Raw genomic sequence first — 14,639 nt, 5'->3', positions numbered from 1 at the left:
GGAGGGAATGGCAGGTCCCATCTTCCACCTTCCTTCTGGGTCCTGGTGCACTGCTCCCTGGCTCTGGGACAGAGGGACCAGTATGTACAGACAGACAGGCGTGAGACAGGATCCCCACAGAGCCAGCACAGCTGGACACCGAGTGGGTGTGGAGATGAGCTGGAAAGGCTGAGGTGGGCAGATGGCAAGGAAGCCTGTTTGTTTGAGGACCTGGAGCTGCTTTCTGAATGTGGTGGTGGCAGAGTGTTGTTGGGTGGGGGGGGGGCGGGGGGGGCGGGTGGAGGAGGTGTCCGTGAAGGGCTGGAGCAGGTGGGTGAGCTGTGTAGACAGGAGGGTGAGCTATGTAGACAAGAGGGTGAGCTGTGTAGACAGCAGCATGTGAGTCTGATCAGGACAGACCCCAATATCTGATGATGCAGGAGGCAGGGGTCTGGTGATGTGGGGCTGACCCAGGATGGGATCCATGGCTGGACACAGGTGAGACTGCATCAGTTCACGTAAGGCCCTCACCTTCTGTAGCTGATAGAATCCACTGTGTTCACAGCATAAAGCTGTAAAAGTCATGAACCTCAATGACCTTGGATATAAATTCATGACTGAAGGAAACTGTTAACGGCAAGCAGAAATGTGTCATTCATTTGTAATACAAAACCCTCCCCATGACTAAGCTTCCACATGACCACCATATCTCACAGCATATTGTTCCATCCGATTCTCTGACTTGAGAACACTCTCCAGTTGCTGCTGAGTGGTTTCCTAAATTGCTTTCATGCTCTCTGCTTTAACTTTCCCTAGAGAATGTGGTTCTGATTACAAACAACAGTCTTAAGCTTGCTTCTATCAAGTATATATCCAAAGCAGTATACTCAAAATATTTGAGAGGATTTTATAAATATCTCCAGTGTTTGAAAAAGAACTCAGGAGAACTTCTGCGATCAGCACACTGTACTTGGCACCAAAATGCCTTGCTCTCCCCTCCCTGTGACATGGATTCAATGACCAGCAGAATTTGTTCCTGCCGTGATGGAGAACTTGTGCAGATGCTCACAAGACGGGGTGACACACATTTGTGAGCTCAGGGTGGGGCGCTGGGAACAAGGAGGCTGAGCTACTCATAATGCCAGGAGGGTGGGGGTGGGGAATCGCTGTCACAGCACTAGCGCCTGTCACTGAACTCATGACAAAACAGAAGGCACTTCTCTAAGGGAAAATTCATCAAGTCATGAATATGAGAGGCTGGGAAAGGGGGGTCAGATCAGAGAGCTGGAGACCGTGCCATGTGTCATCTGCCCTGTTCCCTCTTGTTCTCAAGGATTCTGTGCCACTATTCAGGTTTGTATGTGTGTTACAATATACCTAACATGAAATTTACTGTTTCTGCCGTTTTAAGCATACAAGTCAGTAGCATTAAGTACATTCACATTGATGTGCAACCATCACCACCATCCATCTCCACAACTCTTTTATCACCCCAACACTAAGCACGTTTTCTACAAGGGCAGGTTCCACCAAAGTCTAACAACGCCTGCTTAGTGGACATGGAATCCCAGCTCCTAGCCAGCTCCTAGTGTCCAGAGCCCAGAGCTCCTCACAGGTCTCCCTCTCAAATTTGTTGACTCTGCTGAAGTCTCTACTTTGCTATTCTGGACTTGCTAGAAATCAATGACATCCCCTCAGATTCACATGTGGTCACCTGAGTCTTCAGTACCTTAGACTTTGGTGTCATGGACTTTAAAAAGGTAAACATTACCCTTAATTATACTGAATCTAATCTAATCTGACTGGTATGCTTAGATGAAGAGACTAAGATACAAGGACAGAGACACAAGCATGAAATCAATGAAGTTAGAACACACTCCCTCACCATGCACAAAAATAAACTCAAAATGGCTTAAATACTTAATCATAAGATGTGACACCATAAAACTCCCTGTAGAGATTATAGGCAAAATCTTCTGTGATATAAATTATACCAATGTTTTCTTAGGTCAGTCTCCTAAGGCAACAGACATATAAGCAAAAATATACAAATGGGGGCTTCCCTGGTGGCTCAGTGGCAAAGAATCCACCTGCCAGTGTAGGAGACACGGGATCCCTCCCTGGTCCAGGAAGATCCCACATGTGCAAAGCACCTCAGCTAATGCACCATAACTACTGAGCCTGTGCTCTGGGGCCCAGGAACCGCAACTACTCGCCCACACACCATAGAGCCCGGGCTCTGCAACGAGAGAAGCCACCACAATGAGAAGTCCATGCATCACAGCTAGAGAGTAGCCTCTGCCCACTACAACTAGAGAAAACTCCAACTGTGTGAGGACACAGCGAGGGGATGAGGTCAGAAGCCAAGGAGAGAAGTCTCAGGAAAAACCAAACCACCCACACCTTGAACCTGTAGCCTCAAAAACTGTGAGAAATTTAATTTCTATTCTTTGAGCACCCCCATCTGTGACAACTTGCTATAGACTGAATGTTTTACTCCTCTAAAGTCATCTACTGAGACCTAATCCCAACTGTGTTGGCATTAGGAGGTGGGGCTGTCGGGAGGGACCAGGTCATGAGGATGGAGCCTGAATCAAAGAGATTAGTGCCCTGATAAAAGGAACCACATGGCTCCCTCATCTCTGCCACCACATGAGGCCACAGGAATCGGACCCTCACCAGACTGAATCTTTCAGCACCCTGACTTGGACTTTCCCAGCCTCCAAAACCATGAGATAAAAACTTGTTATTTCTAAAGCCACTCAGCTCTGGTGTCCTGCGAGAGCAGCCTGGACAGACACAGTCCTAGAAACTAACACAGGACCTGAGAGCGAGAATTTCCAAACAGCTTCTCTCTGCTGAACACTCCGCCTCCTCCAGACGAGGACATGCTTGCTATTCTCCTCACAGCCTTACTTTCTCCTCCCTTCACACCTGAGCTTCTACTCTTGCTTCAGCAAAGGACTGGGTCCTTGTCTCAGCCTCCACACACCTGCCCAGCCTGCAGGCCCCCAGGGTACTTCCTGCCCAGCCCTGGGCACAGGGAGCTTTCCAACTTCAGTGAAAGCCTCCAGCTGACACTTCCACTTTACATTCAGCACCTACTATCCTGTATTAAAACACTCTAAACCCTGACTCTGCTGAGCTTTCCCCCAGGGATCTGTTTTAACAAGCTCCACGTAGACACGTTCCTTAGAAGCAGGAATGAGAGCTGGGCATCCTAGTCTTCCTTATTCTGCCCAGTGTGGGTCCTTACCCTCTCCAGGCTCACTGTCCTCCTTGTAAACTAAGCGGTTTTGTGCAGTAACGCATTGATCTCAGTGCACACAGCAGGGTGTTTATAAGTGCAGCTGGAAGGCTCATTGACTTTAACAAAGTGAACAACAGCAAGTGACCTGACCATGGGGGAAATGTGAAGCCTGTTTTAGGACAAAAACAAGTTCGCAAGGCTTTCAAAAAGGCCAATCTAGACTCCATAAGAGGCCTCAGTCAGTGTATGTTAGGACACATTATACACAGAAAAGAATCAGAGTTGTTCTACTTTAGTCATTGTATAGCCAACCAGGAGCCACTGACAAGTTCTACATTTGAGAAACAGGAATGAGAGTCAAGACTTAAGCCAGATTATAGGTGACACTACATTGTAGTGTCTAAGTATTAATTCTAGTAAGCATCCATGAAATAACATGAAATAATTGAAATCATACTCAGATATGGAATAAATGATTCTCAGATTCTAGACTTTATTAAGTCTAAACTTAAGAAAGACTTTATTTCCAAAGAGATAGTATAACAAGAATAAACCAACTGGGTCGTTCCATGGAAGCCCTATGTCAGTACTGAAAACTTTGCCTCTAACATGTCTTAAGCAAATGATGGAGGAAAAAAACTGGTAGCCAAGTACCAGGTTATAGAGCCTCACTCTCCGATTTAAAAACTCTGCATCATCTTTCTTATTCCTGGCATCTGGATCCACCCAGAGTGTCTGGTAATCAACTGCAAGTAGCAGGAGGGAAACTGCCATCTATACCTCACTCCCTAAAGCACGGACCCCACTGGCCCCACACACTGGAAGCACCTGCTGTATTTTCCTGTCCTGACCTCATCAGGATGCAAGATTTCTCTAGGATGGATCTTCTATGGAGGGAAGGGAGGGAAGGGAGGGACACCAGGGCAGAGGGAGCTGAGTCTCCTGGAGCACAAAGACCTTTCTGAGCTCTCTTCCATCATCCCTGAAGGGCTTTTGGAAAGAAGAAACGATAGAAAATAGGAGCAAACTCACTGTTCGAACAAGTGCCTGCTGACTCCTGCATCCACTGCACTGAGCGGATCGTCCAGGAGGTAAATGTCTGCGTCCTGATACACGGCTCTAGAAAACGTAGAGAGATGTCAGGAGAGGACACTTCACACTCCCTGAGTCTCATCTCTGAATCATAATGGTGTCCAACAACTTTATGTTCCTTCCAGGAGCCCAAGGAAAGGGCCAAGACCCTGCATCACACAGGCCCATCCAGTGAGTGGGGTCTGTGTGCTTATGTCCACCAGGATCCGTGGAGGAGGAGGGGCAGGATGGCAACTGAAACCCCATTTACCTGGCAAGGCTGACCCGGGCTTTCTGTCCTTCACTCAGCGGGGTTCCTCTTTCTCCTATTTCAGTTAGATCTCCTTCCTCCAAAAGCTGTAAATCCTATACAGATAGAAAAGGGGAAAAATATATAAAATGTATTCTACTACCTTCTTACATTTTTAGCATTAGTTCCTCACACAAGTATTTGATTAATGTGCATACATGCTCAGCTGATAAGTCGTATTGAACTCTTTGTCACCTCATGGACTAGGGCTTATCAGGCTCCTCTGTCCATGGGATTCTCCAGGCAACAACACTGGAGTGGTTTGTTGTTTTGTCCTCCAGGAGATCCTCCTGACCCAGGGATCGAATCAATGTCTCCTGTGTCTCCTGCACTGGCAGGTGGAATCTTTCCCACCAAGCTACCTGGGAAGCTAGAGCAGTGGGTATAAGTCAGAGTAACTAAACTGTGACCTTGAACATTAAAAAAAAGGAAGAAAAAAAAAACCTCTCAGTGTTTTTCATTTGTTTTCATTCTGTAGTTTTGCACAGCATCTATGTGTTTGACCATTTTAACAGATATTTACTGAGGACCTAATGTATGACAGGCATTGCTTTGGGCACAATGAACTCAGCTGTGAAGAAACAAAGCTCCTAGAGTTTCTTTCCATGATGGAAGACAGATGATATGGAAAATTAACCTGAGCACAAGTACTGAGGAGAGGAAGGAAAAGGAAGCCGGCTCAGGGGGATGGAGAGTGAAGGAGGGAAGTGAGTCCACACTGTGGGGGAGGGCTCTGCTCAGAGATGGTGTGAGCAGATCTGGCGGGGGGGGGCTCAGGCAGACCTGGAGAGGCTGCTCCTCACAGAGGGAGGGGCGACTGCAGGGGCCACAGGGAGATGCCCAAGGGGTTCAGGACAAGGAGGCAGGAGAGCGGAGTGAGAATGAGGGGAGTGAGGGCAGAGACAGAACAGGAGGAGCCTGGGGGCACTCCAGTAACAGGAGGAGGGGGACAGACCTGGTTTGAGGATTTAAGAAATCACTCCTGTGCATTACAGAAAACAGACAGTAAGTGGGGAAGGGTGAGGGTGGATGCAAGTGAGGAGGTTCCCAGAATAATTAAGGTGAGAGATGACGGTGGTCAGGACCAGAGTGAGAGCAGTGGGAATGGAGAGATGGGGTCACACTCCAGGCACATGTTGAAGGTGGAGCCAAAGGACCTGCTGACAGGATGGGTGTGGCTGTAAGAGAAGAGGAGATTGTGATGTTTGGGGTGAGGAAGGGGAAGGACAGGGTCTCCATTTACTGAGTTAGGGCAGGTGGTGGATGCAGGTTTAGGGAACTTCGCTCATGGGCAACCTGAGATGACCTCGCAGTGGTGTCATGTTGCAGTTGTACATGCAGGTATGAAGGTCCGTGCTAGATACACAGGTGTGAGAGCTGGTGGCCCAGGCTGGCGAAGGCACAGGACTTGTTTTTATCAAGGAATGAGTGTCTCTTAAAAAGGCAGTTTGCCGATCTCTGCCTCAGCTTCCCACTTTCAGAGAAGGGATAACACCCGACCCAAGTCTTCACAGTAATACTTAAAGTAAGTGACAGATAAGGTCTGTCCAAGAAATGGGAGCAGAAATAGCAAGCTGGGCAGGAAAATCAAAAGGAAAGAAATGGTGTGCTCACAGGAAACCCAGAAGATCAGATGGACTAAGCAGATGCTTGTCTGTGAAAGCAGGAAAAACTCAAAACTAAGAAGGAAATAAAGTTGTAACCTGAGGATCTGGGAATCAGAATATTGGAAATAAAAGCAAAAATAAACAAATGGGACCTAATTAAATTTAAAAGCTTCTGAACAACAAAGGAAACTATAAGCAAGGTGAAAAAGCCTCCAGAATGGGAGAAAATAATAGCAAATGAAACAAATGACAAACAACTAATCTCAAAAATATAAAAGCAACTCCTGCAGCTCAATTCCAGAAAAATAAATGACCCAATCAAAAAATGGGCCAAAGAACTAAATAGGCATTTTTCCAAAGAAGACATACAGATGGCTAACAAACACATGAAAAGATGCTCAACATCACTCATTATCAGAGAAATGCAAATCAAAACCACTATGAGGTACCATTTCATGCCAGTCAGAATGGCTGCAATCCAAAAGTCTACAAGCAATAAATGCTGGAGAAGGTGTGGAGAAAAGGGAACCCTCTTACACTGTTGGTGGGAATGCAAACTAGTACAGCCACTATGGAGAACACTGTGGAGATTCCTTAAAAAACTGGAAATAGAACTGCCATATGACCCAGTAATCCCACTGCTGGGCATACACACTGAGGAAACCAGAATTGAAAGAGACACGTGTACCCCAATGTTCATCGCAGCACTGTTTATAATAGCCAGGACATGGAAGCAACCTAGATGTCCATCAGCAGACGAATGGATAAGAAAGCTGTGGTACATATCCACAATGGAGTACTACTCAGCCATTAAAAAGAATACATTTGAATCAGTTCTAATGAGGTGGATGAAACTGGAGCCTATTATACAGAGTGAAGTAAGCCAGAAGGAAAAACACCAATACAGTATACTAATGCATACATATGGAATTTAGAAAGATGGTAACAATAACCCTGTGTATGAGACAGTAAAAGAGACACAGAGGTATAGAACAGTCTTGTGGACTCTGTGGGAGAGGGAGAGGGTGGGATGATTTGAGAGAATGGCATTGAAACATGTATAATATCATATATGAAACGAGTCACTACTCCAGGTTCAATGCACGATACTGGATGCTTGGGGCTGGTGCACTGGAACGACTCAGAGGGATGGTACCGGGAGGGAGGAGGGTTCAGGATGGGGAACACGTGTATACCTGTGGTGGATTCATTTCGATATATGGCAAAACCAATACAATATTGTAAAGTTAAAGAATAAAATTAAATAAAAAAATAATGAATAACTCATAAACCTTTTTAGGTGTGTGCATGCACATGTGTGAAAGGCAGAAAAATGACTCTGAATTAATTGGAGCTACTGTTCTCACTGTTCTGAATTAATGGGAGCTACTGTTCTCACTGTTCTGCATTTGCTTTCCCTTCTTATATGGTATCTGCTGTTAAGTTCCTTCAGTCGTCTCTGACTCTGTGCCACCCCATAGACAGCAGCCCATCAGTCTCCTCCATCCCTGGGATTCTCCAGGCAAGAACACTGGAGTGGGTTGCCATTTCCTTCTCCAATGCAGGAAAGTGAAAAGTGAAAGTGAAGTCACTCAGTCCTGCCCAACTCGTAGCAACTCCATGGACTGCAGCCCACCAGGCTCCTCCGTCCTTGGGATTTTCCAGGCAAGAGTACTGGAGTGGGGTGCCATTGCCTTCTCCGTATATGGTATCTAGACTATTTAATAAAAATCTAGCTAATTCCCGCTAACTTGACATCATTTCTGCAAATATACAGTCACCCATGAACAAGAACCTGAAGTAAAGAAACAGGCCCATTAAACAAGCAATTCTGTGTGTCCACATCATTGTGAAATGCTGCTCACCTGATGCAGGGCTTCCCAGGTGGTGCTGGTGGTAAAGAACCCACCCACCAATGCAGGAGACAGAGACTTGGGTTTGATCCCTGGGTTGGGAGGATCCCCTGGGGAAGGAAATGGCAATCCACTCCAGTATTCTTGCCTGGAGAATCCAATGGACAAAGGAGTCTGGCAGGCTACAGTTCATAGGGCTGAAGAGCTGGACACGACTGAAGTGACTTATCATGAACACACACATCTGATGCAACCTATGATGTTCAAGCCCTTGTTCCAGGAGAATCACGATTTCCTCACAAAGCAGGTCTGGAGCCTTCAATACCACACCTTTGAAAATCTGTCCCTGTCTTTTCCTCACAGTACAAAAGAGCAGTCAGATGTCCAGACTGCACTGAAGAGACCCCAGGGGGAGACCTTTAATGATATTATTCATTGTTTTTTTTTACAACCCAAGAGAGTAACATAGTATTTAACATCATTTACTCTTTTTCCTTGCTTTTTGTCAATTGTATTCTCCTATCACTTAAGTTTAGGTCTCATGGTTTACTCACTAATCTTATTTAATTCCCCAAATACAGTTAAACCTTTCGTCTTACCATTCTCTGTGAAACTCAATGCCATTTCTAAAAACAATCTCCCTCAGTGAAATGACGCAGTATTAAAAAGAAATTTTAAACCATTCCGGTTTCCTTAAATAATAAATTACAAGTCAAAAATGAAGTGGTGAGAGAACCTCACAGACTAAACGGGACCAAGGAGGCATCAGCCAAGTGCAGGGGGCAGACCTTGTGTGGCTTCCAACAATGGTGAAGATTTCTCAGTGAGATGATCAGCAGCATGTAAACACAGACTAGCAGGTGGGTGATATTCAGGAATTTGAGGTATTTTTCAGATGAAATAAAGTAGTGATTTTTTTCCCCCAAAGCTTTCCTATCTTTTAGAGAAAAATAATGAAATGTTTACAGATGAACTGATCTGAGGTCTAGGATCGGCTCCACAATACTCTGGGGTTGGGATGGGGCTGGCAGGGGTAGAGATGCAGCAAGACTGGCCACCAGCTGATTCTGGGTGAAGCTGGGGGTGGGTACATGAGGGTTCATTATACTATGCTCTCTGTTATTGTAAATATTTATAGCTTTCCATTAAAAAATGTTGAAAGTGAATGAAAACTTCACAGAATGAAACAATCCCCCCTCCAGATAATGTATTCTGTGTTACTAACCTATAAGAATTAAAATGACAGCATATGTAAATACATATGCTTATTTAGGTAAGCCTGCTGATTTATCTGGAGAAGGCGATGGCACCCCACTCCAGTACTGTTGCCTGGAAAATTCCATGGATGGAGGAGCCTGGTAGGCTGCAGTCCATGGGGTCACTAAGAGTTGAACACGACTGAGCGACTTCACTTTCACTTTCCACTTTCATGCATTGGAGAAGGAAATGGAAACCCACTCCACTGTTATTGCCTGGAGAATCCCATGGACGGAGCAGCCTGGTAGGCTGCAGTCCATGGGGTTGCACAGAGTTGGACATGACTGAAGTGACTTAGCAGCAGCAGCAGCAGCAGCTGATTTATCCAGAAGACCAACTTAAATGTTAAGCAACATTCAAAAATCTATTTTTTAAAAAGAACTTTTAACAAACCTTGTAGTGTAAACCACTATCATAGGGAACCCTTTTACACTGTTGGTGGGAATGCAAACTAGTACAGCCACTATGGAGAACACTGTGGAGATTCCTTAAAAAACTGGAAATAGAACTGCCTTATGATCCAGCAATCCCACTGCTGGGCATACACACCGAGGAAACCAGAATTGAAAGAGACACGTGTACCCCAATGTTCATCGCAGCGCTGTTTATAATAGCCAGGACATGGAAGCAACCTAGATGTCCATCAGCAGACGAATGGATAAGAAAGCTGTGGTACATATCCACAATGGAGTATTACTCAGCCATTAAAAAGAATACATTTGAATCAGTTCTAATGAGGTGGATGAAACTGGAGCCTATTATACAGAGTGAAGTAAGCCAGAAAGAAAAACACTGATACAGTATATTAATGCATATATATGGAATTTAGAAAGATGGTAATGATAACCCTGTATACGAGACAGCAAAAGAGACACAGATGTATAGAACAATCTTTTGGACTCTGTGGGAGAGGGATAGGGTGGGATGATTTGGGAGAATGGCATTGAAACATGTATAATATCATATATGAAACGAATCGCCAGTCCAGGTTCAATGCATGATACTGGATGCTTGGGGCTGGTGCACTGAGATGACCCAGAGGGATGGTATGGGGAGGGAGGTGGGAGGAGGGTTCAGGATGGGGAACACGTGTATACCTGTGGTGGATTCAAGTTGATGTATGGCAAAACCAATACAATATTGTAAAGTAATTAACCCCCAATTAAAATAAATAAATTTATATTAAAAAAATGAAATTCAAGTATATGCAACTCAGAAGTCATTACTCACCTTTTCCAAAGCACAAGCCCTTATTACTTCTTCATATCTGTCTTCTTTATATTTCTTCCCAAATAAAATGTTACTCTTTACAGTCCCTGGAAACACCCAGGGCTGCTGAGAAACATATGCGATCCTCCCATGCACGCTGACCTGTCCCTGGCTCGGGGCAGCTCCCCCAGCAGAGCGTTTAGCAGTGACGACTGAAACAGATGGCAACACACACACGTGAACAGGGTGCACTCAGGATGGAACACGCCCCGCAGCACAGCTGACCCACCCTGGCACTTGATACATGATAGAACCCTTTCTTTCAACAGGATAAAGTACAGCCCTCACAGTTGAGACCAAAACAACAACAACAAAAAAAGTGAAAATAACACTAATGGTGAATGAAAATAAGGAATATATTAATAGTATAAACAGTCTACTCTGCCCGAGTATCCCCCCAGATGAAATTCTACTCAGCAAAGAATAATTGAGAATGTTTAACATCCTTCTCTCGGAGAAGGCAATGGCAACCCACTCCAGTACTTTGGCCTGAAAACCCCATGGACGGAGGAGCCTGGTAGGCTGCAGTCCATGGGGTTGCTAAGAGTTGGACATGACTGAGTGACTTCACTTTCACTTTTCACTTTCATGCATTGGAGAAGGAAATGGAAACCCACTCCAGTTTTCTTGCCTGGAGAATCCCAGGGAAGGGGGAGACTGGTGGGCTGCCGTCCATGAGGTCACACAGATTTGGACACGACTGAAGCAACTTAGCAGCAGTAGCAGCAGCAGCAACATCCTTCTTTAGTAGAGCCCTGCAGGATGTGTATTTGATATATCTGATATTCAGTGCAATTGTTCCTGCATCTGGTATCCTTTACTTGACAAACACTTGTTCTTAAAAAGCTATGTGTGAAGAATATAGCCAACTGAAGAACTCTCAAGTAAGTTGTGTCTACAGACCAAAAGTCCATGACAGAGGAAATCAGCACCCTTTCATGTACACATCCCACATTTTTAAAAATAATTTTATTTATTTTTAGTTCTTTTATCTTTTTCATTTTTTTTTTTTACAATGTTGTATCTGTTTCTGCCATACCACAATTCTTAATTTTATTTATTTTTGCTTGCACTGGGTCATCATTGCAGTGCATGAGGGTTTTCTTGTTGAGGCTCTAGTGGGCAGGCTTCAGCAGTTGTGGCCCGTGGGCTCAGTTGTTGCAGCTCCAGGCCCCAGAGCAGAGGCCCAACAGTTGTGGTGCACGGGATTAGTTGTTCCACAACTGGGAGGTGGGAACTTCCCAGACCAGGAACCGAACCTGTGTTTCCTGCATTAGCAGGGGATTATTTTACCACTGAGCCACCAGGGAAGCCCACATCCCACATTAGGTTTCTGTATTTTGTTGTTTCAGACCAAGTGTATGTGCACCTTTCATTTCAATCTTCAACATCACACAGATGTGGCGTGTGTGTATCCACACCATCAGAGTGCTCACGACACTGGGCTGAAATAATATGACTGCATATCTGTTTCACCCCACAACCTGATTGCCTCTGAAAGGCAGAGATTCAGGGTCTTGCTCACTTATGTACCTTTATCTCCAGCACATGGCTGCACATTCACTACACATACACTGATGGGATCATGTCAAGTCATAGGAGGAAATGCTCAAAGCTTCCGGGAAGAGCCTTTATGATCTCCAGATATCCTGGAAGGGCCACTAAGATGAAAAGAAGTCCCCATTGTCTCTGTCTATCCTGAACAATATCAGTTCAGCTTCTCAGTCATGTCTGACTCTTTGTAACCCCATGAACCACAGCACATCAGGCCTGCCTGTCCATCACCAATTCACAGAGTTTACCCAAACTGATGTCCATTGAGTCTGTGATGCCATCCAACCATCTCATCCTCTGTCATCCCCTTCTCCTGCCTTCAATCTTTCCTAGCATCAGGGTCTTTTCCAATGAGTCAGCTCTTCCCATCAAGTGGCCAAAGTATTAGAGTTTCAGCTTCAACTTCAGTCCTTCCAATGAACACCCAGGACTGATCTCCTTTAGGATGGACTGGTTGGACCTCCTTGCAGTCCAAGGGACTCTCAAGAGTCTTCTCCAACACCACAATTCAAAAGCAACAATTCTTTGGCACTCAGCTTTCTTCACAGTCCAACTCTCACATCCATACATGACCACTGGAAAAACCATAGCCTTGACTAGATGGACTTTTGTTAACAAAGTAATGTCTCTGCTTTTTAATCTGCTGTCTAGGTTGGTCATAATTTTCTTACCAAGGAGTAAGCATCTTTTAATTTCATGGCTGCAATCACCATTTGCAGTGATTTTGGAGTCCCCAAAAATAAATCTGACACTGTCTCCACTGTTTCCCCATCTAGTTCCCATGAAGTGATGGGACTGGATGCCATGATCTTAGTTTTCTGAATGTTGAGCTTTAAGCCAACTTTTCACTCTCCTCTTTCACTTTCATCAAGAGGCTCTTTAGTTCCTCTTCACTTTCTGCCATAAGGGTGGTATCATCTGCATATCTGAGGTTATTGATATTTCTGCCAGCAATCTTGATTCCAGCTTGTGCTTCTTCCAGCCCAATGTTTCTCATGATGTACTCTGCATACAAGTTAAATAAGCAGGATGAAGATATACAGGCTTGAAGTACTCCTTATCTGATTTGGAACCAGTTGTTGTTCCATGTCCAGTTCTAACTGTTGCTTCCTGACCTGCATACAGGTTTCTCAGGAGGCATGTCAGGTGGTCTGGTATTCCCATCTCTTGAAGAATTTTCCACAGTTTATTGTGATCCACACAGTCAAAGGCTTTGGCATAGTCAATAAAGCAGAAGTAGATGTTTTTCTGGAACTCATTTGCTTTTTCCATGATCCAGCAGATGTTGGCAATTTGATCTCTGTTTCCTCTGCCTTTTCCAAAACCAGCTTGAACATCTGGAAGTTCACGGTTCACGTATTGCTGAAGCCTGGCTTGGAGAATTGGGAGCATTACTTTACTAGCGTGTAAGATGAGTGCAATTGTGCGGTAGTTTGAGCATTCTTTGGCATTGCCTTTCTTTGGGATTGGAATGAAAACTGACCTTTTCCAATCCTGTGGCCACTGCTGAGTTTTCCAAATTTGCTGACATATTGAGTGCAGCACTTTCAAAGCATTATCTTTTAGGATTTGAAAGAGCTCAACTGGAATTCCAAAACGGCCACTAGCTTTGTTTGTAATAATGCTTCCTAAGGCCCACTTGACTTCAGATTCCATTATGTCTGGCTCTAGGTGAGTGATCACATCATCATGATTATCTGGATCATGAAGATCTTTTTTGTACAGTTCTTCTGTGTATTCTTGCCATCTCTTCTTAATATCTTCTGCTTCTGTTAGATCCCTATCATTTATGTCCTTTATCAAGTCCATCTTTGCATGAAATGTTCCCCTGGTATATCTAATTTTCTTGAAGAGATCTCTAGTCTTTCCCATTCTATTGTTTTCCTCTATTTGTTTGCATTGATTGATAAGGAAGGCTTTCTTATCTCTCCTTGCTATTCTTTGGAACTCTGCATTCAAATGGGTTTATCTTTCCCTTTCTCCTTTGCTTTTTGCTTCTATTCTTTTCACAGCTATTTGCAATGCCTCCTCAGACAGCCATTTTGCTTTTTTGCATTTATTTTTCTTGGGGATGGTCTTGATCCCTGTCTCCTGTACAAAGTCACGAACTTCCATCCATAGTTCGTCATGCACTCTGTCTGTTCGATCTAGTCCCTTAAATCTATTTCTCACTTCCAGTTCCATAAGAGATTTGATTTAGGTCATACCTGAATGGTCTATTGGTTTCCCCCACTTTCTCAATTTAAGTCTGATTTAATTTAATTTAATCCAGAACAGCTGTCACATAAATACTTTCCTTCACTGAGACATCCAAATTCCGCACAGGCAGTTCCTAGCTGGGAAACGGGAAGCACCAAGAACGAAAAGATGGTGTACATTTATCCTGATTTATTTCGCCATGAAACATTCTTGTAAAATGAATGTTCCATGAACACACCTAGAGAGACACTATTCTAGATACACTCAATTCAAACTGAGTCACACACAGA

At 44.4% G+C, this 14,639-nt stretch overlaps 1 protein-coding gene across 1 annotated transcript in view; it reads right to left on the bottom strand.

Moving 5' to 3' along the window:
* The window catches only part of LOC113902124 (multidrug resistance-associated protein 4-like), a 137,115-nt gene that overhangs the window by 93,668 nt on the left and 28,808 nt on the right, over positions 1-14,639 (bottom strand). Inside the window, 4 exon segments of the mRNA XM_027557078.1 lie at positions 4,262-4,348; positions 4,572-4,666; positions 10,558-10,706; positions 10,709-10,748. Of these exon segments, the coding sequence (XP_027412879.1) occupies positions 4,262-4,348; positions 4,572-4,666; positions 10,558-10,706; positions 10,709-10,748 (371 nt within the window).

The sequence above is a fragment of the Bos indicus x Bos taurus genome, chromosome 12 (assembly GCF_003369695.1).
Source record: "Bos indicus x Bos taurus breed Angus x Brahman F1 hybrid chromosome 12, Bos_hybrid_MaternalHap_v2.0, whole genome shotgun sequence".
NCBI classification, from domain to species: domain Eukaryota; kingdom Metazoa; phylum Chordata; class Mammalia; order Artiodactyla; family Bovidae; genus Bos; species Bos indicus x Bos taurus.
The sequence above is the reverse complement of the archived record's forward strand: the minus strand, read 5'-3'. Positions and strand labels throughout refer to the sequence as shown.